This window comes from Oncorhynchus nerka, linkage group LG9b (genome assembly GCF_034236695.1).
Source record: "Oncorhynchus nerka isolate Pitt River linkage group LG9b, Oner_Uvic_2.0, whole genome shotgun sequence".
In the NCBI taxonomy this organism is placed as follows: Eukaryota; Metazoa; Chordata; class Actinopteri; order Salmoniformes; family Salmonidae; genus Oncorhynchus; species Oncorhynchus nerka.
In genome coordinates, this window is record NC_088424.1 from 6,496,328 (window position 1) to 6,515,560 (window position 19,233).

The following is a 19,233-nucleotide window of genomic DNA, read 5'->3' on the forward strand; positions in this document are numbered from 1 at the left end:
AATGTTGAAAAGACTACCACACTGTGACCCCATATAACCTGTATAAACATTATAACAACAAATCCATCACAGATCAGACGTGCAGACTAGGCTGCAGACTATCATACACACCTGATTTTGCGCGTCAGCACCATGGAGAGCCCGAGAAAAAAAAAAGATTAGGGACGGGACGCAACAGCTAGCAACAATGACAGAATAAAAAATACATGTTTAATGCACATGACCGTGGGAATATCAGAGCTGTGTTCATTGTAACCTCGTAAATAATTATTTTATACCCAGCGTTTATTTGAAAACGTGTTTATTTGCTGAAACGTGTGCACGGCTATTAAAAAGGGCAGGCGGCCATTTGAGACTGCATTTAATATAAGTCAAATAATATAAAACGTGTAAAACAGTTTGTCTGTCAACTCATGAGAAGTCCAGCATGACTCAATTTAACCAAAATATGCATACTGTGTTGCGATGTCCTCTCATTTCTAGATGCAGAGTTCAACAGCGAGCCCTTCCCTGCGCCAGATATTTAGTGAGAGAATCACCATAGATCGATTGCGGTGTTCATCAAGTTGAATTGAGACTTGCCAATGAGCAACAGAGTTTACCTGATAACCAAATACACAGGTGAGTGAGTTATCAAGCAGAGTACGTGGGTCTGGGGGTGCACAACCCTGATGTCTCTCTGGACACTAACATAGAAGCTGACAGTTTCTTTCTAAAAGCGTTTCTTCCACCCAAAGAAGCCCATGGCCCCCACTTAACTCTACCGTGACCCTGGGGCTCTGGTGTTAATTCCTCGCCAGGAGTTAAAGACACTGGGCCGTAAGAGGAGACGCTTGTTCCACTCATCAATCTAACCGCGTCATCCCACTTTTCCACTCCCCCCATTCACCGAACCCATCCCGTTCACACAGGGTGCAAAACGGTTGACTCAAGGAAGAGAGGAAAATAGAGAACAAGTCTGCTACATGTACTCTTATCGACAATGTTTCTTCCCAGGAAAGGCCGAAACCATTCTTGACACAGTCTGGGTATACATGTCCTGACGATGTATTGATGTCAGTGTTTATCTGTCCCAGACGATTTGGGAAGGGATGTTGAGGAAATTAAAGTAGGCAGTGTTGATTGGTAATGTTTGCAGAAACAGCCGGCGCACGAACAAAGTTCTCCTACGCCAACCACTATTTGATAAAGCACTCCTCTCAAATAAAAAAAGAGCCACTTCCCCTGGTCAGGCCTCGTGCTGCTTCTGGAAGTGTGGCCGGACGATGGATGTCTGTTTTTATGACCCGCTGTCTCGCTGGGGAGAGCACCAGGGTCCTCGTTTAACAAGCCTGCGCCTCCAACGCTCCGCTTTTACAGCTCGCACTTAAGGTACTCACAACACGCTCGCAGATTGGGGTTTAAACAAGGGTATTAGGTTCTAGGACAGTTTATATGTCATAAGTGATTCTTGTGGAGAAATTCTTTGTATGATTAGTAGCTCTTTTGAAAAATGTGGTTGTGGTAGAAAAGTCATCAGATTAGATTTAAGTGATTCTAGTCATAAAAATGTGTATGGATAAACATGACATGCTATACTATATTGTAAGCCCATTTTAAGTACTTACAAGGAAAAATCTTTTTGCATCCTATGAAAACCTACACACCATAGAGGACCAATGTGAGAGCGAGTGTTAGTGTGTGAGACTACTAGTTCGCTGTGATTACACAGCGAGGTCCCCGTGGTGTTTACACTGACAGCAACAAGACTTTCTCTACAACTCACACAGGCCTGGGACGCAAACCACAACAACATCTAGAGGAGGAACTCAGGCTGGCTTCACTAGGCTAACCCCCAGGGGGGCTGCGTCTACATCCACGGGTTGTCTTAACCAACAACTAGTTACGGCTGCCCACAGTGCACCCAGTCAAGATGGCTACTAACACCAAAGGAATCCGATTCCGCTATCAGGTCAGCAAACTTCACATCCTACTAATCATGTCTGAACTCAAATGAGCAAACACGGTTTACAAGAGGAGCCACTCCAAACTCCTTAATTGCACTTGATGCACCAAGAAAGAAAGAGTAAACAGTCCTGTCTGGCTCTCTCTCCACACATCACCTGACAGAAACAGACGGGCAAAGACCCTTGCCAAAACAAACCCCGACTCATTAACGTGTGGCTTCAGGGGCCGAGCCGGGCATTAAATAACTTGGACTGTCAAGAGTATCCTAGCCTATGGATGGACAGACAGTGGATAGTTTGCTTGTCTTAAAGAGAGAGTGCTCCCAAAACAGGAGGCCCAGGCACATTGTGCTCATTTCCTCTCACTGGGGGCCATATTTTCATAACCGCGCCGCCCAAGTTCACCGCCAACACTTGATTTAGAGCTCCAATACAAACAGTTTGGCGTGAGGGGAGGGAAAGCGTTGAAAATAAATTGGATTCCACTGGGCAGGGCCTTTTGGAAGAGGACAAACATGGAGGATGGAGATGATTAGGGGAGGGACCTCAAATTCAGGAGGTTAAGGGATCTGGCCAAGTAAATAACCATCAGTTGTTTTTACTACAGACTAAATTAATTTATGCCTAAATGTAATTTACCAAAAATAAAATGCTGGCTACATCTTTACATGCATTATTATCCAATTTGGCCATGAGAAACCAAAGATGGGATTCAGATCTGGATAACAGAGCTGGGGTTGCCACTCCTCTATGAGAGTGGCCTGACATGGAAAAGTGGCCAAGAGGTAGCCGTTTACAGACATACAGTGCCTTTAGAAAGTATTCACACCCCTTGATTTTGTTAACATGTTTTTGTGTAACAGCCTGAATTTAAAATGGATTAAATTAAGATTTTGTGTCACTGACACTTTGTATTCAGGACAAAAAAATTGTTTGGGGCAAATCCAATACAACACATTACTGAGTAACACACTCCATAGTTTCAAGCATAGTGGTGGCTGCATCATGGTATGGGTATGCTTGTAATCGTTAAGGACTAGAGAGATAAAAAATAAACAGAATGGAGTTTGCTTTCCACTGGGAAATGAATTTGCCTTTCAGCAGAACAATAACTTAAAACAAGGCCAAATATACACTAGAGTTGCTCATCAAGACCACATTGAATGTTACTGAGTGGCTAAGTTAAAGTTTAAACTTAAATTGTCTTGGAAATCTATAGGAAGACTTGAAAACAATTGTCTAGCAATGATCAATAACCAACTTGACAAAGCACGAATTTTCAAAAGAATAATGTTCTAATATTAAACAATCCAGGTGTGCAAAGCTCTAAGAGACATGCCCAGAAAGACTCACAGCTGCAATCGCTGCCAAAGGTGTATTGAATCACGGGTGTGAATGTGAAAAAATGTGTGGTATTCTGTGTAGACGGATGAGAAAAAATATTTAACCCATTTTAAATTCAGGCTGTAACCATTTTTTGGGGGAAAAGTCAAGCGGTTTGGCATCTGTGTTTGTACATGTCATGTACGACCAATCACGTTTTGCTTTCCCCAATCACACATGACAAACCTCAAACTCGAGGACATCTAACAGATACACCCAACTTTGTCACTCTAAGCCATTAATAGTGCTAATTGAACTGTGTGTGACTGAAGTGAACGTGGTAGTAATCAATGCAGTCCCAAGCAGGTGCTCTCTGTTGTAGGGAACTTTGATCTGAAAACGTGTGGCTGATTAGAGGAAGTGGTTGGGAGACATCGTTAACACACAGCCTCCTAGTTGGGAGGGCAGTTCCCTGGAAACCAGGGGGCTTTTTTAACGACTGCTCTAATTTAGCAGAGCCCCAACGTAGCTCTTCCAAGTAAGCCCTTTTCTCTCATAATAATCATAAGCCTATTTGTGTAACGCCTCAACGGCCCCTTTTGGTTTCCGTACGAAAATCTATTATCTACACAAAAAATGCCAGTCTTTTCTGTTCAAAAAGTATAACACACAGAATAAAAGAAATATCAGGATATGTTTAATAAAGCTGTCACAGTCATTGCTGGTCTAAGCGAATATGAGCAATCAATACGAGACACTATTAGCCATCTTTTCACAGACTACACTTCAACACAACCTCATCGTATGTTAAGATGGAGTCCCCATCTTCCACGTTTAGGAGCAGCTGAGTAAAATGCCTTGGGAAAATCTTCTGCTATGTGGAAAATGTTCCTCTATTGGCCATAGCTGATGAGGCCTCATGGAATAATGACCTATGGCTGGAGAGAAGGGTGGAGGGATGGCATCAAAGGCCCAGTGACATCACGGAGGGCCGTCAAGTGTTCCGTGGATTGTGTTTGAAGGAGGAAGTGATGAGTCATGCCCTCCTGGACAGGAAGTCGGTGCCCCTCCGACAATAAGCCTCTGAGGCACCGCTGGTGACCATTTCAAATGGGGAGAGGATGGGGGGGTTACGCTGTCCCAACAGAGATGCTTTTGTGTTCAGAGGGCTGACGGGGAAATGGTATGAAGTTTGTGGTGAGGAAATGAATGAATGAAACATGACTGAAAACTAAAAGATTGTGTGGAAATGTGGGGCTTTTATGTTACGAGCCGTTCCCCGTAGGCCATGCGGGCTGGAGTAATGACATAACGTCTCCAGGGAGCGTCTCAATAGTCTAGAGTGGCTGCCTTTCCATCTCCACTGAACTATGGCATATGCCTACTGTGAATTTGCCTTCATCTTACAACCTTTTTTTTTTTTTTTTAGTTTAAGCTTTATTTAACCAGGCAAGTCAGTTAAGAACAAATTCTTATTTACATTGACGGCCTAGGAACAGTGGGTTAAATGCCTTGTTCGGAGGCAGAACAACAGACTTTTACCTTGCCAGCTCGGGGATTCGATCTGGCCCTACGCTCTAACCACTAGGTTACCTGCCGCCCCAAGTTTTCAAGTCAGTGCAAAGTACAAAAGGGGTGGAGACAAGGAGAGGAAGCCTCTTAAGACTCTTGAGATGCACCCAATGACTAATCAATCCCTGAAGCGAGAACAGAAGGAGTTTTGCTCACTTTGGATAGATGGCGGTCATCTTGGCCGCTGCGTAGCCCGGCTTGCAAACTCCTTCGCTGAGGTTGCCATACTTGTACGCCAACTCCGCTGGCCTGTAAGTGGCGCCAAGAGGGGAGGATAAAGGGGATTAGATGAGACTGAGAACAACGTGACATGATAACAAGCAGTGTTTGCACTTCTACACATAATCCAATTTAGACAAAGATCTCCCTAGAAGATAGAACTAAAAACAGTTTGATATGCCCCCTTAAGCCCGTCCTATGCTGTTCCTGTCCGATTTAAAAAAGGTAAAGTAGAGACTAAGAAGCTCAAGTTCAAACCAGCCCCTTGTATCTCATCCTCACTGCGATCATACTCATTAATTACCTGCTATATGGCATGAGACTAGTTCAAATAAACAGGGGGAAAGGAGGGAGGTCCCAGCGTTATGGGAGGCCTATCTGTCACACACCAAGTCAGTGTTGATAAGATGGGAGGGTATGGCAGGGGAGAGGGGCGTGGATGGACAGGCTGTAGCTGGAGTGGACTGGGGTCTCTTGCTGACGTGCTATCTTTGCTAAGTCAGAGGGAGTGATCAAAATTGGTGACCACTGCTGTAGGCAGTTGTATTAGCAGCCCCAGATAAGAACCAGCATAACCCTTCTCCTGAAGTTGTGCTTATAGTGTGAATATATGGTGAGGGCAGATATGCCCTCAGAGGCCGGCGTGATGATGAGAACATGGCCTGTGCGCTAGGGGACGAGGGACTGGGGCCTCCTATGAAAGTTTACAGTGGGAGTGCAACACACACACAAACATAGCTGAGCTCTCACGCCAAAAAAATAAAATTACTCAAGTTTGCATATAAGCCAGAACCAACACCTCCATTTAACCCACAAACAAACCTTTACACTCATTAGCCATATAGAGATTCATATGGCCATTACAATTCAACCCAGCACACCTGCTTGGTGTCAAATTGGGCAAAAGAATCCCAATGAATGTTTATTTGAATGGATTGATGGATGTGAGATTAATAAATCACAAATTCAATGTCACATTTGTTTAATAATCCCAATGATTACAGCTATTGGGCTACGTGTAATCTAAGAACCAGAGTCGATCTAAGAATACAACTAATATTCAGGATACCATCTCCAGTTCAGTTTCTGATTTATTTTTGTTCAAACTGAATGTAGCTCATTCTTATGAGTGGAGACGTCTTGGTTATAGCCAAGTCCATTCCTTTAAAAACAATAGCCTCGGACAACCAACTACAACAATCAATTGGAGATGAGTAACCAAACCCTATTGGTTTAAAATGATAAAATTGTACTTTACCAAAAAATTGTTTTACTTACAACTGTCCATCCAGCTTCAGCAGAAAGCCCTGCTTATCATACACTAGAAAAAGAGATAACTGAAATTAACAAACAGGAGTCAAAACGGCTTGTGAACTAGGACTCGTCCCATACACGGGAGACAGAGTGATCATCCATCCTCATGTTGAATGTAGTTGTACATCTCTCGCCAAGTAAACAGCCTGTGCATTTTCATAAAGAAAAAAGAAAAGAAAAGCAAAACACTTGGTTGAAAGCATTAGGGTTAGAGAGTGTTTTTTTTGCGGCCGGTCAAACAAGCGGGGGGTGTTAAGGAAAGCCAGCCAAAAACATTCCCGCCGAGGTTCAAGTCCAAATGACAAGTTAAAACAGCAGTTGTGGTTCACCTATGGAGGAGAAGCGTGTGGGGTCGGGTCCACAGGTGCCGTTTCAAGCGTAGTTGGTGGTTAGGCTTTTGCAGTAGAGCGGGGGAAAGAAGCACAAGCCAAATGTGCCTTTAAAAAGATCTACCTGCTGTTTTCCCCTGAGACAAGAGAAAACTGTTAACAGCTTAGTCATAGTGTGTCCTTCAACATGGAAATTAATTCCACAAGACAGTTATTTGAATTCCACTTCAGTCCGTTTGTGTACACATGTATCCAGCATTGTGACCTGGACGTGACTCGGCATGACGGCAATCTACTACGAGGCATGCTGACTTAGTTTAGATGTCATTCTGTCAAACCGTTAGGTCTACAGAATGCCCCAGGTCTCTGGAACCAACTGCTACTGAAGTATTGACATTTTGCCATGTCTCTGTAAAATACAGCAAAGACTTAGAGTACGTTACTAGTGAAGCTCTAAAAGTTCCGCAATTATCCATATCTTTACCATTACTCACAACTGAACAGCATCTTCCGATGAAGCCAGTAAATACTATAGGCTATATATGTGATGCAAAAAACATGAAAAGACAGCCATTTCAAAACATGCCTGTTACATAAATGACACCTCATCAAAACAATACAATTAGCAATTGGGGAGAAAAGGGTGAAAGGGAAGCAGTTCTCACCACTCCTGTGGTTGTGCTACACTTTCAGGGGGATGCTAGAGAAGAGAAAGAGAAAGAGAAGAGAGAGAGAGAGAGAGAGAGAGAGAGAGAGAGAGAGAGAAACGGGTGGATGGGGGCATGGGTTTTAATGCAGCGGCTATGAGTGTGTGTCGGTGGAAGGAAGCATGTTGTAGCCTGAGCTGAGCGGAGAAAGCAGCAGGACCCTGCCTGTACAGCACAAACCTTAGCCACTGAAACCACCAAGCTGATGCTTTCAGACTCTGTGTTGCCGCCTAACCTTTATGCCCCTTTTCCATGACTGATCCAGAGGTACTCTCCTGGTGATCAACAACAGAGGGCGCTGTTGAATCACATTTAATACAAGCGACATGAATAATTGAGCTATGCTTTATTTACTCCATCCACATTGGGTTTGGGGATATGTGGTCAAAGTCGAGAGGAGTCTACGTGCAGTTCACAGTTGTGCTCTTTTCGGATCAGGCAGGCTGAAACTCCCCCACTCACTCGTGTCTGGGGTCCATCCAATGTCTAGGGTATGCATGGTTGTTGACTGGGTTCAAAAAGTTGGAGAGAGATGGTGCCACATTTGCCTGTAAAACAAATTTCTCGCTCGCCATCCCATCTCAATAGGGCGCCTTTCAAAAAACGGTTTAGGAGCATGTCCAGTAGCCCTTTCCAGGGAAAAGGGTGCCAAGTGTGGGGCCTTTGTAAAAACAGTGGGCAGCGACACAGAGCCCTGCAGGGAGTCTGGCCATGCACGATGTTGGGAGGCGACACAGTCCAATAATGATGAGCAGTGACTATCAAATGAAAAACTGTTCTACAATTGTTGAAACTGTTCTGTAATACCGTCTATCAAAGACCAGATTTACTGATCGTTTCATCTTCTCCTGCTTGCCTTTCAATACCACGACATGTTCCATGTAAGCATTTTACTTTCTAATTGGGATGATGTCGACTGCAGAGAAGCTCGATTGGCACAAAACAAAAGGAGCGTGAACTTTTAAGAGATGAGGAACCCCCAAACACGGCCGCTGAGGTATAATATGCTTTTCAGGAGGCACTTGGAGGTGTATTGTTGAAAAGGGGTGAGAGGAAAGGGGGGAAAGGTTTGTACCTGAGCCTACTATTCGTCCCACGGTGAGAGAAATTTCCGCTTCCAACTCTGAAACACAAGAGGGTCAAGATAGACCCAGTCGGTGGGGGTTACCATGGCAAACAGTGTCCGCAGCCAAGAAGGAAGGAGGGGGAGAGGTTAGTCACATTAGAACCCAAAGTTTTTATATATACACAACCGTTCAAACGTTTGGGGTCACTTAGAAATAAATGTCCTTGTTTTTTAAAGAAAAGCACAGTTTGCGCTGTTCTGTGAAGGGAGTACCGTAATTTCCGGACTATAAGCCGCTACTTTATTCCCACGCTTTGAACCTCGCGGGTTATACAATGACGCGGCTAATTTATGGATTTTTCCCGCTTTCACAAGATTCATGCCGCCAAAAAACTGAGCACCGTCACATAATGTGACGTAAATCAAGCGCGCTCAAACTTCCCATCATTCTGATTACGGTAGTAATTTTGTCACCCTCATCATGGCAAAGACACGGAGAAATGCATATGATGCAGCTTTCAAGTTGAAGGCGATCGATCTGGCTGTTGGAAAAGGAAATAGAGCTGCATGGGAGCTTGGCCTTAATGAGTCGATGATAAGACGTTGGAAACAGCAGCGTGAGGAACTGACTCAGTGCAAAAAGACAACAAACCTTTCAGAGGGAAGAAAAGCAGATGGCCCAAAGTATTTGCAGCCACTCGACATCAGTGTAAATCGTGCATTTAAGGTGGCGCTCCTTGTTCAGTGGGAGGCTTGGATGACAAGTGGGGAGAAATCCTTCACTAAAACGGGCCGCGGGCGAAGAGCATCTTATGGTCAAGTCTGCCAGTGGGTCCTGACAGCGTGGAGCATTGTCAAAAAATCCACTATCATCAACGGGTTTCGAAAGGCTGGATTGCTGCGTGTTGAAGGGGCAGCATGAGCTCAGCGGGGTATTTGCCTCCGGATGAAAGTGACGAGAGCGACATTGAAAACGGTCCAATATCGGATGAAGCAATTCTGAGGCTATTCAACTCCAACACCGAAGGAGATGACTTCAGTGGTTTCAGTGCACAGGAGGAGGAAGATAATGACCAATGACTTTCTTGGTAGGCTACGGTTTTAATTTTTGTTACAAGCCGTGTTTCGTTAAAGCCGATTTATTTTTGTTACAAGCAGTGTTTCGTTTAAAGGCTGTGTAAAGCTAATTTGTTTCAATGTACCGGTACGCACCTGCGGCTTATAGACATGTGCGGCTTATTTATGTACAAAATACATATTTTTTAATAATTCACTGGGTGCAGTGTATATTCAGGTGCGCTTAATAGTCCAGCAATTACGGTAGTACAAAGCGCTGTATAAGATCTTCAGTTTCTGGGCAATTTCTCGCATGGAATAGCCTTCATTTCTCAGAACAAGAATAGACTGACGAATTTCAGAAGAAAGGTCTTTGTTTCTGGCCATTTTGAGCCTGTAAATCAAACCCACAAATGCTGATGCTCCAGATACTCAACTAGTCTAAAGAAGGCCTGTTTTATTGTTTCTTTAATCAGCACATAATTGCAAAAGGGTTTTCTAATGATCAATTAGCCTTTTAAAATGATAAACTTGGATTAGCTAAACACAACATGTCATTGCAACACAGGAGTGATGGTTGCTGATAATGGGCCTATGTAGGAAGATATTCCATTAAATCAGCCGTTTCTAGCTACAACAGTCATTTACAACATTATCAATGTCTACACTGTATTTCTGATCAATTTGATGTTATTTAAAAAATTGACCCCAAAAAATTATTTCAAAACAAGGACATTTCTATGTGACCCCAAAGTTTTGAACGGTAGTGTGTGTGTGTGTATGAAATGCACCTTTCCGGTTATTTTAGTGTTTGTTATTGTAGTTTCTGAACAGTACAAGCAAAGACCACAGTAAAGAGTGAATGAGCACATTCTCTTCAGAAAGACATAAGGAGAGGATAAAACGCAAGGCTTTTGATGTAGTGTTAGCAGAAAGTTGATGTTCCAACGTGAGTCCCTAAGCATCCCGATTGCACCACTTTCCCACTGTCACCCAGTGAAAGAGGGCTAGCGCCTCTACCTGTGGTGCTTTGACCTTTAGACTGGAATATGATAGTGGGTTCCGAATCAATCTCTGCAAACAAAATGGGTTAGAGGACATCAGAGGAGCCAGAATGGCAGCTCACTCGTGCCATTGCCGGTGAGCTGTTGGAGCAACTGAGACCAAGAGGGCTCGACAGGAAAAGGAAGAGTAGGCCTGGGAGACAGAGCAGATAAACAAGCACAGAGACGGATAGAAAACAAATGAACAGAGACACAGCCACACACAGCTTGGGCTCAAAGTGAACATAGTTTTTTTGCCCTACAAAATATTCTCAAGACAGAGGAGACTACTCCTAAAGTCCATGTGATTTTCAGGCAGGTTGGACTGGCCCATTGCGGAGGGCGTATAAATGTAACCATTGCCTATCAGGGCGTGTAAAACTGTTTAACTTAATTGAATTAACTGCGGACCCACCCTGACCTTTGAATCCCCCTGCCCTGTTTATGAGGGTTTGTTATCTTTAGCAGTTGGCAACAGGTCCACGTTTCCTTTCCACTTCCCCTTACAGATTAGTCTTTTTAATTTATATTTCAAAGAGATAAATATGGCGAACTCTTGCATACCGAGAATCAGGTTCAAACAGAACCATCCCATGTCTTCACGAGCAACAAAATATTCCTCTATCAAAATAAGCAGAGGACAGCTGTCGTGTTCTTTTATCCAACTGCTGATGATTAAGCACAACCAACAGACCTCTGCTGAACAATGAGACAGGAGTCATGAATTGTATTCTGTTTGATCATTAAAGCAAAGCAGGAGGCATGGCTATTCTAGGCCGGCAAACCCTGGGTTTTGTTTGGTACTAGCCTAGTATTTAAGTGCACAAAAAATGGCCATACTAGGGATGTAACGATTCACTGGTGCGCAGACACTAAACCAAATTAACCATGCATCGGTCAAAAACAATCCATTCAAACGTTACGAATCCCCGATTCCCTTTATACAGTGCCAACAGAAACTATACACACCCCTTGACTTTTTCCACATTTTGTTGTGTTACCGCCTGAATTTAAAATTGATTCAAATGTAGATTTTTTTTTGTCACTGACCTAAACACAATACCCCATAATGTCAAAGTGGAATGCTTTTTGTTGTTGTTTTTTTGTGCAAATTCATTTTAAAAAATGGAAAGCCTGAAATGTCTTGAGTCAAAAAGTATTAAACTTCTTTGTTATGCAAGCCTAAATAGGTTCGGGAGTAAAACATTTGCTTAACAAGTCACATAGTAAGCTGCATGGACTCACTCCGTGCAATAATAATGATTTTTGAATAACTACATCTCTGTATCCCACTGGTCCCTCAGTCGAGCGGTGAATTTCAACACTTTGGATACTGTATCAATCACCCCGTCACTACAAAGATACAGGCAACCTTCCTAACTAAGTTGCCAGAGAGGAAGGAAACTGCTCAGAGATTTCACCATGAGGCCCATGCGGACTTTAGAGTTTAATGACTGAGAGGAGAAAACAGAATGGATCAACATTGTAGTTACTCCACAATTATAACCTAATTGAAATAGTGAGAAGAAAGCACGTACAGTATAAAAATATTCAAAAACAGGCATCCTATGTGAAAAAAGCACTAAAGTAATATTGCAAAAAAAAAAGGCAAAACAATTCACTTTGTTTCCTAAACACGCTATGGGTAAGTACTGGGGAGTTTTTCCAGGAAAAAAATAATAATCTGAATGGACCTTAGCACAGGCAAATCCTAGAGGAAAACCTGGTTGTCTGTTTCCACCAGACACCGGTAGATGAATTTCAGCAGGACAATAACCCAAAAGACAAGACCAAACCTACACTGAAGTTGCTTACCGTTACGTCCCCCAGCAAGAAACCAAACACTGTCGCTCAAACAGAAGACGGAATTAACAGTGGGTTCTAGAAGGTGTTCTGAAAGACACTCATAGGGATGTCCTCTGAAAGTTGACTAGCAACAACTGGGACCCAAAAAGACACCCACCATGAGCACCCACTAAATTTGCCCAAGAAGAGGCAAACAAAATAAAAGCCCACACCAAGCTTAAAGACAGGGAGAAAACCAAAAGGTGGAGAAAAATGAAAACAGGGAAGATCAGAAAAATGATTACAATTTTTTAAAATACAATCAAATGGGAAAACCCTCCGCATCTTGCAAGAACACTGGAGCTCTGGGCCAGCCACTCTTAAATATCACAGGTGAAAGACCTGACCAAATGAGATGACATGCCAGTAGAAGTGGAATACATACTGACTAACGAAGTGACACCAATCAGTGCGCCAACCTCAAAATATAAAAACGAAGGCTTGTAACGTTTACCAAAAAAAGACAGTGAATGTTCTGAGTGGCAGAGTTACAGTTTTGACTTAAATCTGCTTGAAAATCTATGGCAAGACCCATTGTCTAGCAATGATCAACAACCAATTTGACAGGGCTTGAAGAATTTTGAAAATAATAAATGGTCAAATGTTACACAATCCTGGTGTGGAAAGATTTACTCAGAAACACTCAAAGCTGTAATTGCTGCCAAAGGTAATTCTAACATGTATTGACTCAAGGGGTTGAATACTTATCTAATCAAGATGAATGAGATTTATTTTTCCTGAAATTGTTTTTCAAAACTGTTTTTATTATAACGTACAGGAACTCAAGTCGTTTTGTTCACCTTACCTCGAATACCTCAAATGCCAACCGTATTAGCTCCCCAAGAGAATTATATTATAGTCACAGCCGTATATATTGCCCCTCAAGCAGATACCACGACGGCCCTCAAGGAACTACATTGGACTTCGTGCAAACTGGAAACCACATGTCCTGAGGCTGCATTTATAGTAGCTGGGGACTTGAAAGCAAATTTGAGGAAAACTCTACAGAAGTTCTATCAACACATTGCCTCGAGTACTCGCGCTTCAAAAACTCTCCACTATTGTTACTTTCCCTTCCAGGATAGCTACAAGGCCCTGCCCCAACCCCCCCCCCCCTTCGGAAAATCAGAGCACGACTCCATTCTGCTTCTCCCTTCCTATAGGCAGAAACTCAAACAGGATGTACCCGTGCTAAGGTCTATTCAATGCTGGTCTGACCAATCGGAATCCATGCTTCAAGATTGATCACGCGGACTGGGATATGTTCTGGGTTTCCTCTGAGAATAACATTGATCTATTACACGGGCACGGTGACTGAGTTCATTAGGAAATGTATAGGGGTTGCTGTTCCCACTGTGACTTACACCTATCCAAACCAAAAACCGTTGGTAGATGACAGCATTCGCGAAAAACTGAAAATGCGAACCACAGCATTTAACTACGGCAAGGTGACTGGGAATATGGTTAAATACAAACAGTGTAGTTATTCCCTCCGTAAGGCATTCACAGGCAAAACATCAGTACAGAGACAAAGTGGAGTCGTAATTCAACGGCGCAGACACGAGACGTATGTGGCAGGGTCTACAGACAATCACGGACTACAAAGGGAAAACATGCCACATTGCGGACGTCTTGCTCCCGGACAAGCCAAACACCTTCACACGCTTTGAGGATAACACAGTGCCACCGATGAGGTCCGCTCCCAAGGACTGTGGGCTCTCGTTCTCTATGAGTAAGACATTTAAGCATGTTAAACCCTCCCTGTCGCAGTCTGCTGTCCCCACTTGCTTCAAGATCTCCACCATTATTCCTGTACCCAAGAAAGCAAAGCAAAGGTAACTGAACTAAATGAATATCACCCCGTAGCACTCACTTCTGTCTTAATAAAGTAGCTTGAGAGGCTAGTTAAGGATCATGTCACCTCCACCTTATCTGACACCCTATACCCCATCAATTTGCATACTGCCCCAATAGATATCCAGACGACGCAGTCGCCATCACACTGCCCTATCCCATCTGGACAAGAGGGATACCTATGTAAGAATGCTGTTCATGGACTATAGCTCAGGCTGCAACACCATAGTACCCTCCAAGCTCATCATTAAGCTCAGGGCCCTGGGTCTGAACCCCACCCTGGACTTCCTGACGGGCCACCATGCAAGCGATGCAACTGCACCGCCAACAACCGCAGGGCTCTCCAGAGGGTGGTGCGGTCTGCCCAATGCATCACTAGGGACAGACTTCCTGCCTCCAGGACATCTACAGCACCCGATGTCACAAGGCCAAACAGATCATCAAGTACATCAACCACCCGAGCCACAGCCTGTTCACCCCACTATCATCCAGGAGCTGAGGTCAGTACAGGTGCATCAAAGCTGGGGCCGAGAGACAAAAGCAGCTTCCATCTCAAGGCCATCAGACTGATAAAATAGCCATCACTAGCCGACTACCACCGGGTTACTAAACCCTGCACCTTAGAAAGTGACCAGTGATTCCATGTCTAATAAAATGGGACACTAGTCACTTTAATGTTTACATACTGTTTTATTAATTTCATATGTATATACTGTGTTCTACTGTATTTTAGTCAATGCCACTCCGACATAGCTTGTCCCAATATTGATATATTTCTTAAATTCATTATTTTATTTTTAGATGTGTACACTGTTGAATTTAGGAACACAAACATTTCGCTACACCCGCAATACCATCTGCTAAATATGTGTATGTGACCAATGAAATTTGATATGTGTTTTACCAAAATAAAAGCTACCGGAGACAACTCATCTGGCTATACCTGCTGAACGATACTTACAATAGATTTTATTTTGATGGTTCAGGTTCACCATCAGCTTAGTTTTGCTTTAAACAATCAGTGTATATGGTAATTTTTTTATAGAGGGTAAAGATGATAATTTCATAACAAGGACAGCAATCACTTTTGTTGGGTGCACTGCATGGCCAAAGCGAGAAGAGAAGGTGACTCCATAACTTCCAAACGGTGAAAACCATTTGATTTTGAGATCGGGTGATATCCAAAGTTGTGATACATATATATATATATATATATTTATATATATTTGTTTATCCATTCATTGGCTATGTCATAGCTAATTTGTAAACTATAAATATTGATACATTACTAGCTCAAGGGTGATTCTCACAAAACTGGCACTTAACCAAAAAAACATTATGCCACCATAAATCCTCTTGGATCATTAAGATCTGCAGTTATTTCATAAATATTATGTTTATTGATCAGATAATAACATTTTACTACAATTTACACAACTACCAATGCAAAAATTCTCATTACCGCAATAGTTTGAAGTCCAAAAAAGTTCCATCTAATATTTAACATTTCTCACTTAATGAGAAGGCCTGACTTAAAAATAACACTGAAAACACGCACACTTAATCTCATTACCCCAACACAGTCTTTCCTCAATGTTTTTATTATAATTACTTGTGTATACATGTTATTTTTATGTACACATTTGAATAAAGAACAAAAATGGCACACTATCAGATTAAGCCAAAATTACTAAAGTATTCATTACATTTTTCATAGCATTTCCAAAATATTGGTGCATTACAGTAATAAACAGATTTCGGAAATGAGAATGCATGTTTCGGTAATGAGTGTTAGATAGTTTGCCATTGAAAAACTGTATTGAGCTCTATTAGAGATTCAGTAACTCAATAAATCAAACGGTCATTTGTTAATCCCAAATGCCTTGCATAATACAAAAATCACTTAAGCTAAATGCATTCCAAAATTGCATTAAGTATAAGTACTGTAATTACATGAATGTATTTTCAAAAGCATAAAAAAGGTGACTTGTTTAGAAAAAGTTAATTCCCCAGGGTCTTTACAGGTAATATCAGTGTATTAGTGGTTGAGTGGTTGGTTCTAAGGTATTTACATTTCTAAATTGAATGGAATCCTATGGATTGGATGAGTGGTTGGTTCTAAGGTATTTACATTTCTAAATTGAACGGAATTCTATGGACAAATGGCACAACATGATATGCCTATAAAATTATCTAAATATGTGGGATATGGACAAAAAAAACTGTATAGGGATATCAAATAGTATAGGTAAGTGCTAAAACACATGTCGAAATGGGAGATATCCTCTAAGTGGGGGGTTGCTCTTTGCTGAAACACAAACTCCAGATTGTGGCTTTGTTCTCGTTACCAAAATGGACCTAAACATTTTCCGGCAATGAGAAATGTGTGTTTCAGTAATGAGACCGCCATTATGAGTCAGTAAACAATTGATCACATCACTAAAGCTTGGTAAGGTAATGGTTCTCAATTTTTCAGAATTTGAGCTTTTTAGTCATTTCGATAATGAGAAGGTCAAGTGTCATAAATACTTATTCCCACATATGACTGCAGAAATTAAATTGTGCTCATCTAAGGACCTCCTCTAGAGCAGTGGTTCCCAAACTTTTTATAGTCCCGTACCCCTTCAAAAAACATTCAACCTCCAGCTGCGTACCCCTTCTAGCACCAGGGTCAGCGCACTCTCAAATGTTTTTTTGACATCATTGTAAGCCTGCCACACACACTATACAACCCGGCTCATGGGAAGTGACAAAGAGCTCTTATTGGACCAGGGCACAAATAATAATAATCATAATAATCAATAAATGTTGCTCTTTAGTTAACCATCTAACATATAAAACCTTATTTGTTAATTGAAAAATGTGAATAACTCACCACAGGTTAATGAGAAAGGGTGTGCTTGAAAGGATGCACACAACTCTGCAATGTTGGGTTGTATTGGAGAGAGTCAGTCTAAATAATTTTCCATGCACAGTCTGTGCCTGTATTTAGTTCATGGTATGTGGTTGCAAAGGGCATCAGTGTCTTAACTTCTTTTGGACTGGGGGGGGCAGTATTGAGTAGCTTGGATAAAAAGGTGCTCAGAGTAAACTACCTGCTACTCAGGCCCAAAAGCTAGAATATGCATATTATTAGTAGATTTGGATAGAAAACACTCTGAAGTTTCTAAAACTGTTTGAATGATGTCTGTGAGTATAACAGAACTCATATGGCAGGCAAAAACCTGAGAAATAATCCAACCAGGAAGTGGGAAATTTGAGGTTTGTAGTTTTTCAAGTCATTGCCTATCGAATATACAGTGTCTATGGGGTCATATTGCACTTCCTAAGGCTTCCACTAGATGTCAACAGTCTTTAGAACCTTGTTTCAGGCTTCTACTGTGAAGGAGGAGAGAATAAGAGCTGTTTGAGCCAGAGGTCAGGCAGAGTGCCATGAGCTAATCACACGCGTGGCCGTGAGAGGTAGCTGCGTTCCATTGCATTTCTAAAGACAAAGGAATTCTCCGGTTGGAGCATTATTGAAGATTTATGATAAAAACATCCTAAAGATTGATTCTATACATCGTTTGACATGTTTCTACGAACTGTAATAGAACTTTGACATTTCGTCTGAACAAGTGATCGCGCATTATGCATTTAGATTACTGGGCTAAACGTGCAAGCAAAAAGGAGGTATTTGGACATAAATGGACTTTATCAAACAAAACAAACATTTATTGTGGAACTGGGATTCCTGGTAGTGCATTCCGATCAAGATCAAAGGTAAGTGAATATTTATAACGCTATTTCTGACTTTTCTGACACCTCTCCTTCTTTGGAAAAAGTCTGGATGTTTTTCTGTGACTAGCGCTGACCTAACATATTCGCAAGGTGTGCTTTCGCAGTAAAGTCTTTTTGAAATCTGACACAGCGGTTGCATTAACTTTTTATGGCTGCAGGGGCCGCATTGGGTAGCTTGGATGAAAAGGTGCCCATTGTAAACGGCCAGCTCCTCAGTCTCAGTTGCTAATATATGCATATTATTATTAGTATTGGATAGAAAACTATAAAGTTTCCAAAACTGTCAAAATATTGTCTGTGAGTAACTGATATTACAGGCGAAACCCTGAGGAAAAACAAAACAGGAAGTGGCTTCTATTTTGAAAACTCCATGTTCCATAGCCTCCCTTTGCTGGATTTAAAGGGATATGAACCAGATTCCTTTTCCAATCGCTTCCTCAAGGTGTCAGTCTTCAGACATAGTTTCAGGCTTTTATTTTGAAAAATGAGCCAGAACGATAACATCGCGTCAAGTGGTCACATGAGTTTTGCTGCTCGCGCAACAGAATTTGGACAGCCATTGTCTTCCCTTCTCCTACTGTGAAAGACATTTGCGGTTGATATATTTTCGATTATATATTTTAAAAACAACCTGAGGATTGATTATAAAAAACGTTTGACATGTTTCTGTGGACATTATGGAAACTATTTGGAATTTGTCTGCGTTGTCGTGGTTGCTCTTTCCTGTGGATTTCTGAACATACCTCCGTTTGTTTGTCGTGTTATTTTGGATATAAAAATCATCTTTATGGAACAAACGGAACATTTGTTGTGTAACTGGGAGTCTCGTGAGTGAAAACATCCGAAGATCATCAAAGGTAAACAATTGCTTTTCTGATTTTCGTGACCAAGCATCCTGATGCTAAGTGTACTTAATGTTTTGTAGTGCGATCGATAAACTTAAACGCTTGGATTGCTTTCGCTGAAAAGCATCATTTCAAAATCTGACACGACAGGTGGATTAACAAAAGGCTAAACTGTGTTTTCCTATATTGTACTTGTGATTTCATGAATATAAATATTTATAGTAATATTTATTGAATGTAGCGCTATGCTATTCAGCGGTTGTTGATGACACTTATCCGATATCGGGATTGCAGCCATAACAAGTTAACAGCTCGATTTGCCAAGGCAGGATAC

The 19,233-nt window shown here is 41.9% G+C and overlaps 1 protein-coding gene across 5 annotated transcripts in view; it reads right to left on the reverse strand.

The window, feature by feature from the left end:
* Positions 1 to 19,233, reverse strand: part of LOC115114194 (CMP-N-acetylneuraminate-beta-1,4-galactoside alpha-2,3-sialyltransferase-like) — a 101,030-nt gene that overhangs the window by 53,841 nt on the left and 27,956 nt on the right. For 4 of the 5 annotated variants that reach the window (XM_065013312.1, XM_029642255.2, XM_029642254.2 and 1 more), the window contains 3 exons: positions 8,486 to 8,533; positions 6,339 to 6,381; positions 4,998 to 5,090 (listed from right to left, as the gene is read on the reverse strand). In XM_065013312.1, the coding sequence (XP_064869384.1) occupies positions 4,998 to 5,090; positions 6,339 to 6,381; positions 8,486 to 8,533 (184 nt within the window). The remainder of the gene's footprint in view (positions 1 to 4,997; positions 5,091 to 6,338; positions 6,382 to 8,485; positions 8,534 to 19,233) is intronic. The other variant, XM_065013313.1, reaches the window with a different exon arrangement.